This window comes from Sus scrofa, chromosome 12 (assembly GCF_000003025.6).
Source record: "Sus scrofa isolate TJ Tabasco breed Duroc chromosome 12, Sscrofa11.1, whole genome shotgun sequence".
NCBI lineage: Eukaryota > Metazoa > Chordata > Mammalia > Artiodactyla > Suidae > Sus > Sus scrofa.
In genome coordinates, this window is record NC_010454.4 from 21,729,467 (window position 1) to 21,738,635 (window position 9,169).

General features: G+C 42.3%; 1 protein-coding gene and 1 long non-coding RNA gene across 2 annotated transcripts in view; one reads left to right on the forward strand and one right to left on the reverse strand.

The window, feature by feature from the left end:
• The window catches only part of LOC106505430, a 42,657-nt gene extending 40,216 nt beyond the window's left edge, over positions 1–2,441 (reverse strand). Inside the window, exon 1 of the long non-coding RNA XR_002337110.1 lies at positions 2,321–2,441. This is a non-coding gene — a long non-coding RNA (uncharacterized LOC106505430). The remainder of the gene's footprint in view (positions 1–2,320) is intronic.
• Positions 1,704–8,049, forward strand: KRT24 (keratin 24). Its single transcript, XM_021067014.1, has 8 exons — positions 1,704–2,983; positions 3,900–3,982; positions 4,271–4,427; positions 4,977–5,138; positions 5,236–5,361; positions 5,854–6,071; positions 6,285–6,415; positions 6,646–8,049. Exons 1-8 carry the CDS (start codon positions 2,351–2,353, stop codon positions 6,747–6,749), a joined length of 1,614 nt encoding a protein of 537 aa, XP_020922673.1. The 5' UTR covers positions 1,704–2,350; the 3' UTR covers positions 6,750–8,049.

A 9,169-nucleotide genomic window follows, 5' to 3' on the forward strand; every position in this document is an offset into this window, starting at 1 on the left:
TGGCTCCTCTCACCTCCAACATGATTTGCATGTCATTTAGGCATTAGTGTTGAGACTTCTTTTGGTTTCATAGCTTTGGGGAGGGGTGAGGCAAGATGACCCATAGACTGTTGGCACCTACCTGAGAAAGGCATAATGAGAATTACTCCCAGCTTAACGATTTATCAAAGTTTATAAAATACCTTGAACCCCCTGAAGCGGTGGCACGCTAACTATGAGAAGAGGCGCCACTTGCAGAAATGATGTGGTTAAGACATAAAAGCCAATAACCTAAAGGGCTACACAGTAAAGGGAATTGCCACGTATTTAATAAGGTGTCCCAATCAAAGGCAATCGAAGGAAAAATTAAAAGAAGGCAGAACACTGAAACACAAACGACTGAATTTAAAGACGAAAGCATACACATAGTTAACGGAGGGCCAGGACTTGCCAAGATAAGCAAGAAAGTTTTAAATAAACACAAGTCAGCTACTTGAGCCTAAAGTTCAGGAGCAAGAAGTATTTTTGGAAGCACCTATACTTTAAAAACAAACAAAAAAAAACCCTTTAAAAAATTGTAGTAAAATGTACGTAACGTAAAATTTACCATTTTAATTAGTTTTAAGTGTATAGTTCATTTCCACTGCTCTGTGACCAATCTCCAGAACACTTCTTATCTTGCAAAACTAAAACTGTACCCATTAAACCCCTCATTGCCCCTCCCCCAACCCTGGCAACCACTATTCTATTTTCTGTCTCTGAATTTGACTACACCGGTACCTCATATAGATAGAATCATACAGATTTGTCTAGGAAAAAAAAAAAAAAAAAAAAAAAAAAACTTTTCAAACCTGAGAAACTCCCAGCAGAGGCAAATGGAAATAGTCTAAAGAACAAAAACACAGAAAAACAGGAAACAGAAAGTGAACTGAGGAGGATTCTAGATGTCAAGTATCTATAAAATATAACCCCAATCATAACATTAGTTATCGGAAATGGATACAGATCCTCTTTTCTAAATATCTTTTAAACAAAAACAGAAAAAAACCCAAGCAGAGTGGTAGACGGGGAACTCCAGATTTTGGTATCTGCAAAATGACTCCAGGCCTAACACGGGTTCTCAGAAGTGATTCAAATAAAAAATTTTTTAAATAAAATAAAAAATAACATTGAAAATGGATAAGCAGTTAGGTCCTACTGTATAGCACAGGGATTGTGAGAGAACATGACGGAAGATAAAATGAGAAAAAGAATGTGTATGAATGTATGACTGGGTCACTTTGCTGAACAGCAGAAATTGACACGACATTGTAAATCGACTATAATTTTAAAACAATTTTTTAATAAATAAAATAAAAAACAAATGTTAAAAGAAGTGACTCAGCCTCTTCTCCAGACAGCGACAAAATCAATATTATCTTTTCATTTCCTAAGATTTGATTCTAAAGAGGGAAGTTGGTAGCACTATATTAGACTCTAATTCAATCAGAGAAAAAAGCGTCTTTGTCACACAGCATCTCACTATTAACTCTGGTCTGAGGCCAAAAACATTCTGCCTAAATATTTTTCCAATCTTTCTTAGACATTCTCTGCTTGAATAAGCCTGCATTAAGATCTAATAACATGTACATGGAAGACTATTATTTGTTTCAGTGTTTCTTACTAAGAGTAATATATATATATATATATATACACACACACACATACATACATACATATACATATTATATATATATATATATAATTTGATCTCAAAATACAAACAAAACAATCATCTAAAATCACAAACTTCACCTTAGAAACATGCTGATCAAAATAATCCCAGAGAAGGACAATTAAGTAAACCTGAAACAAATGCTGATGCTGAAGTTCATTTCAACATTAAAAGAATAATAGGAACGAAAAGTCACAAGTTTGATGGGAAATTTTCATTCGCCTCATATTAAGTATTTTAATTACATCTGTTAATCTGGGGATGTGCCTTGCAGTTGGGAAATCATGAAGCAAATTTAACAAAATTACTCTCAGAAGAGAATTACTAGTCATCAAAACCTCTGAAAGATTAAAACTGTAAATCTGAAAAAAAAATTGTTTTTTGCTTTGCTCCACCTTATTTTCTTTTTTTTGATAGAGTAGATGCCCCAGAGGCTCTGACCCAGCTTCAGAAGAAGAGCCAGTATAGCGTGGGTTCCAGGGGGAAAAAAATTATCAATGGGTGGATTAGCAAGGCTGTAACAGGGATTAAGAAGTGACACAGGCAAGGAACACCCTAAAAGTGTGTATATAAGGGCCCAAAAGGCAGCCTGCAAACAGGCACTTCACCGTCCCCTCTCCTCCTCACCTGGACAAGCTAAACCTCTGCGGGGACATCATGTCTTGCTCAACTCGCGTGTCCTCCTCCAGGGCCAGAGGCAGCAGCTCCGTCAGGGTGTCTGCCGGTGGCAGCAGCTTCAGCAGCGGGAGCCGATGCGGTCTGGGGGCAGGCTCTGCCCCGGGCTTCCGAGGAGGAGCCGGCAGCTGTGGCCTCAGTGGGGGCTCCAGCTCGGGCTTCGGAGGCAGCTTTAGAGGGGGTTTTGGTAGCTGCTCCGTGGCAGGCGGTTTTGGAGGAGCTTCAGGCTCTGTGGCTGGCTATGGTGGAGGTTCTGGCTTTGGCGGGGGCTCTGGCTTTGGCGGGGGCTCTGGCTTTGGCGGGGGCTCTGGCTTTGGTGGGGGTTCTGGATTCGGTGGGGGTGCCAGTGGAGGCTTCTATAGCTACGGTGGTGGTTTGGGTGGTGGTGTTGGCGATGGGGGGCTCTTCTCTGGAGGTGAAAAGCAAACCATGCAGAACCTCAATGACCGCCTGGCCAATTACCTAGACAAGGTCAGGGCCTTGGAGGAGGCCAACGCTGACCTGGAGCATAAAATCAAGGAGTGGTATGACAAATTTGGACCTGGGTCTAGAGATGTTGGATCAGGAAGAGATTACAGCAAATACTATCCAATCATTGACGATCTCAGGAAACAGGTGAGGCAGCTCTTCATTGCTGAGTGTCTGTTATTTCTGTACCTTTCCCGAGTATTCAGCTCGTGTAGCGTAATGATGAATTTAAGTCAAGGAATTATTTGAAAGCATATCTGCTTCACTGTCTGTGTAAAGCGGGACTTGGTGTGTTTTGACTATGACAGTAAGTACTGTATAGATGACATCCAATCGCATCAGTTTTGTCTGCATCTCACGTTTGAATATTTCTACATAAGAGTAAAATGCGTACCATGCCAGTAGCTAATTATCCTAAGAGTATGGCTATGAGTCGACACTAACTTAATCTAGTCATTTTGTGATTAATTCTGGCAGGTTGACATATTTTAATGTCTTACTAGATTTAAGATTCTTTTTCCAAGACTCTTTTTCTCCCTAGAAAATCTGGTGCAAAGAAACTATGAGAATGTAGTGAAATCTAAAACATTTAGCCACAGTTGTATGAGAAATATATATTTTTAAGGCTTTTTTGGAAGTGAAATTTATGTTTCACACTATTTTCTGAAAGCGCTCAGAGAATAACTGATCTTCCAAAACAGCTGAAATGTGCAGAGGGTTGCATCCCATAAAACAATGTTCCGTGTTGCTGTGGCTCTGGCGTAGGCCGTCAGCAACAGCTCTGATTAGACCCCTAGTCCGGAAACCTCCATGTGCCATGGGTGCAGCCCTCAAAAGACAAACGACAAAACAATGTTCCAGGCATATACCAGTAAATGCGCAAACTGTTCATTTCCGTAGTCTATGTATATCAGGGATATCAATGCAGGAGTCATTACTAAGTAGATTTTCTGAGCAATTCCCCTTTGAAAGTAAACTCAGGGTACATTGACTCTGACCCATTTACAAGCAGACGCAGGTAAAAAGCATCCATGATTTTTTTCGCTATTAATGTCTTTTCTAGATCACTGCTGCCACTATTGAAAATGCTGGGATTGTCCTGCAAATTGACAATGCCAGACTGGCTGCTGACGACTTCAGACTGAAGTAAGAAAAATGAAGATTTGTAGGAAAAAATAAAATTCAGTCCATTTGCTTAGTTTATTCCAAATTTTAAAGAATCATTTAGGGGCCCAAGACTAAAATTCACAAACATCCCGAGAGCAAATTTTTAAAAAACCATCATTCCACCAGCAAGAAAAGAAAGAGGCCATTTCAGGCGTTTTCGTTATAAAAAATATCATTGGCCATCAAACTGCTCAGAGAGGAAAATGTCTTTTTAATGTGTAAGAATGGACTGTACTCTTTGAAACAAGCTGAACTATACTCTTCCAGGTACGAGAATGAGCTGTATCTCCGGCAGAGCGTGGAAGCCGACATCAACGGCCTGCGGAAAGTCCTGGACGACTTGACCATGACTCGCTCGGACCTCGAGATGCAGATGGAGAACCTGGTGGAGGAGCTGACCTACCTGAAGAAGAACCACGAGGAGGTAGGCACTCAAGCCACGATTCAATGACTCTGGCCTACAAAGATGCCTCCACATCCATTCCATAAAAATAAAATAAATTTGGAGTTCTCGTTGTAACATAGCAGGTTAAGAACCTGACTAGTATCCACAAGGATTTGGGTTCCATCCCTGGCCTCACTCAGTGGGTTAAGGATCTGATGTTGCCGTGAGCTGTGGCGCAGGTCGCAGACACAGCTCGCCTTGCTGCAGCTGTGGCATAGGAAGGCAGACGAAGCTCTGATTCTACCCCTAGCTCAGGAACCGTCCATATGCCACAGGTGTGGCCCTAAAAATAAATAAATAATAAATAAAATAAAATAACTTAAATTCCATCTGAATGGATTTCCAACTTCTATGAAGGAGGGAGGAAGGGGGAGGAAAGCCATAACAGCAAATTATGTGTATATTTGATGGGTTGGTTTTTTTCCCTTTTGTGTCCCAGTTTTAGCTTTTTGTTGGCGTATTCACACTTTAGGAAGTCATCGCTTTTCTGTTTTCATCCCTACTGTCATTTTTTTTCCCTCTTGCTAGGAAATGAAGAGTATGCAAGGAAGCTCCGGAGGCGACGTGACAGTGGAAATGAACGCTGCCCCAGGAACAGATCTGACTAAGTTACTGAATGACATGAGGGCACAGTACGAGGAGCTGGCTGAGCAGAACCGCCGCGAGGCTGAGGAGCAGTTCAAGAAGCAGGTAGATCTTCACCCTGAGCCTCTGAGCCCGCGGCTACACACAAGCCACCTTGGCTCCTGGCATCAGCCTGCAATGATTGCATTTTATTTGTATTTAGAGTGCCTCCCTGCAAGCACAGATCTCTACTGACGCTGGGGCAGCCAGTTCCGCCAAGAATGAGATAACAGAACTGAAACGCACCCTACAGGCCCTGGAAATTGAGCTGCAGTCCCAACTGGTCATGGTTTGTGCAAACAGCTTTTCAAAAATCTCCAATGGGTAGTTGAGTGATTCGATTTTCTGCTTTGCCAAGATATTCCACTTGACACATCATAAAAGCAGGATAAAGGATGACTGTATTGCGGTTGTCAAAGCAGAAAACATTCCAGTTAAAGGTAATATACTGTTTCCATAAAAGATTTAGCTTTTAAAAAGTAATGCCAACAAAAATTAAGGAAACACGAGTTCTCTTGCGGTACAGCAGGTTAAGGATCTGGCACTGTCTCTGCAGTCAGGTCACTGCTGTGGTGTGGGTTCAATCCCTGACCCAGGAACATCCATAACGCCGTGGGCACGGCAAAAAAAATAAAATAAAATAAAAATAAGGAAACATGGATAGAGCAATAGAGTTTGTAACTCTGAGAAAGTACACTTGTAGCATCTTATAAAGTATTGTATATTTTTAATCATCCAGTGATTTATTTTCATCATGAAATTTTTATGTTTTTTCTCTTAGAAAAGCTCCTTGGAGGGGACCTTGGCTGACACAGAAGCTGGCTATATGGCGCAGCTGTCACAAATCCAGATTCAGATCAGCAGCCTGGAGGAGCAGATCTGCCAGATCCGGGGCGAGACCGAATGCCAGAACGCTGAATATGAGCAACTGCTGGACATCAAGACCCGCCTGGAGATGGAGATTGAGACCTACCGCCGCCTGCTCGATGGAGAAGGAGGGTAAATGAAACAGGACCACGCTAAATGCATACCTTGGTGTATTTACATTATGAAACCAAAAAGGGGCTTGGGGAATGGGACTTGTATTTATACAGTGTCAGTGACACAATCTGATCAAAAGATAGCTGGCTTCATCATAAAGAGCCCTCTGCCTGGAGGGTTTCTCCTGCCTTTGCAAACTACAAAGGAAAACTTTTTTTTTTCTTCTTCCAGTGGTTCTGGTTTTGGAGGATGTGATTTTAGAAACTCAGGATCCAGAAACACAGGGTCCAGAAACATAGGCTCCAGGGATTCATCCGTGTCTGGTGACTCAAGATCTGGAAGCTGTTCTGTCCAAGGAAGAGGTAGACGTCTTTTTTCTTCATGTTCCTGATCACTTTATCATTGAAAAGTAAAGGCATGCTTTGCTTGTCACGTAGAAAATATATACCATGCTTCACATCATACCATGTGAACATGGTATGTTCTCTCTGGGTAACGTTACACCATGTTATCGGGAAATGCACCTGGATTTCTCTTGATCTATGTATCTGTGACAGTTTCTGGACTGACATTTCGATTCCATGATTTTCAGATCCAAGCAAGTCAAGAGTGACTAAGACCATCGTGGAGGAGGTGGTGGATGGCAAAGTCGTCTCATCTCAAGTCAGCAATATTTCTGAGGTGAAACTTAAATAAGCAAGTTTCCAGATCAACAAGAGTGTCTTTCAGAAGAAAAAAAAAAATCTAAAGGACACAGATGAAGAAATTGCATCAATCTGCCACCTTTCTGGACAACTTCAGGAGAAAGTTTCATCCAGAAATAGATGACCAACTAATTTTTCTGCATCCTCTCCTTTTCTTACTAGAATGCTCTTGAAAAAGTTGACAGCTTTGCTCTGTTTCTATGCTTCAATAAACTTACTTTTGCAAGTTAACTAAATTACTCCTGATTTTTCAAAGAAATTCAACATTTTACCCAGAAATGAAGCTGTCAGTTCCGATCTAGCTACATTGTTACTAATAAGAATGTATACATTATACATTATTTATATAGTATCATCTTCATAATAATCAAGGTTATAACCATTTTGTGGGTGGGAAATTTTAATAACATCGCCTTAGAACTCAGGTATAGCTGAAACTGGATCTCACCATTCCTAAAAAAACCACCAACCGCTTAGCCCACCAAGAAGGATGAGATTATTTGAATAATCAATCTATAATGATTATTCCATCTATAATTATTATTCTAGTTTCTTTATGTCCATCACTGAACACTGAACGGAGTATTTCATGAGATTTAAAAAAAAAACAAAACTTACATTTTAGATGGAGAGGAAAGCTAAAAACACAAAGACAGTAAAGAGTGGAGGGTGTTCACAGAGAAGGGCTTAATTCCACAATATCTACCAGAAGCGCCACAGGAATCTGACAAGTGTGTGTCTGCAGAATATTTAGGAGACTGGTCAAAATAAAAGTCTCGGGAGGCAAGATGGGATAGATGATACGGTGCCAGATTTCTGAAAACCCTGAACATTCCAAAGAGAGGCGATGCTTGGATATTTACTCCCTTGTCAAGTCCAGCCGCACCTCTAACCAAAAACTGTCATCTAGCCAAGCTGGTGTTTTCTTTTCCCAGCCTCAATTACTGAAGGCTTTTACCCCATGTGTGGTCCACAGAACACTGTCTTATCTTGCTTGGGAAATGAAGTCTCTTAACCTAAGGCAGGAGGTGGGGCAGGTCAGGCCCAGGAAGAAACAGGCATGGGAGAAAGCCACACTGGGTAAGAATTCTCCCACTCAAAGAGTTTGGTATGACCAGGCCACAAATTAGATCACCCATCCCACAAGCCAGACCTCAAGAAAAGAACATGGGACTTGGTGTGAAAACCCAAATTAGAAAAACTGGGAGTTCCCATTGTGGCTCAGCAGGTTAAAAACCCAACCAGTGTCAGTGAGGATGAGGGTTTGAGCCCTGGCCTCGTTCAGTGGATTAAGGACCCTGCACTGCCAAAAGCTGCAGCATAGGTAGCAGACACAGCTCGGATCTGATGTTGCTGTGGCTGTGGTGCAGGCTGGCAGCTGTAGCTCTGATTCGACCCCTTGCCTGGGAACCTCCATATGCCACAGGGGCGGCCCGAAAAAAGAAAGAAAAGACTACCCCCAAAAGTATTATTGTAATGTTCTGCAAATGCTCATCTATAAGTTACAATAGAAAATTTACACTGGGAGTTCCCACTGTGGCTCAGCAGATTAAAGACCCAACAAAGTCTCCATGAGGAGGCGATTCGATCCTTGGCCTCATTCACTGCATAGCCACAAGCTGCAGCTCAGATCCAGTGTTGCCATGGCTGTGGTATAGGCCTCAGCTGTAGCTCCAATTTGTCCTCTAGCCCAGGAACTTCGATATGCTTTCAGGTGCGGCCATAAAAAGAAAAAAAAAATTTACATTGACTTCCACATCAAGTTGCCAGGAATCACTCACAACTTTTAGGAGAATTTCATTGTCTTTCTCCTTTTTTTGGCTACGTCCACAGCATGCAGAAGTTCCTGTGCCAGGGATTGAACCTGTGCCACAGCAGTGACAATACCAGATCCTTAACCCATTATGCCACCAGGGAACTCCACATGACCTTTCCCAAAAGAGAGGCAAGAACCACCCAGAGATGGGAGAGCAAGAAAGATAGAAAACTCAGTCCAGAAACACTGGTTGGCTGTCAGCTGGATGGGACCAGCGGCATTTCAGAGACAGGTACTGTATTCCAGTCCACCCACTACAAAAATTGTCCAAAGATCTGGAAATTGTTTTCAGGAAACTGCAATAACCAAGGATATAACATTATAATACGTTATAATACTGAGTTATAGGAGTTCCCGTCGTGGCGCAGTGGTTAACGAATCCGACTAGGAACCATGAGGTTGCGGGTTCGGTCCCTGCCCTTGCTCAGTGGGTTAAAGATCCGGCGTTGCCGTGAGCTGTGGTGTAGGTTGCAGACGCGGCTCGGATCCCGCGTTGCTGTGGCTCTGGCGTAGGCCAGTGGCTACAGCTCCGATTGGACCCCTAGCCTGGGAACCTCCATATGCCGAGGGAGCGGCCCAGAGAAATAGCAAAAAGA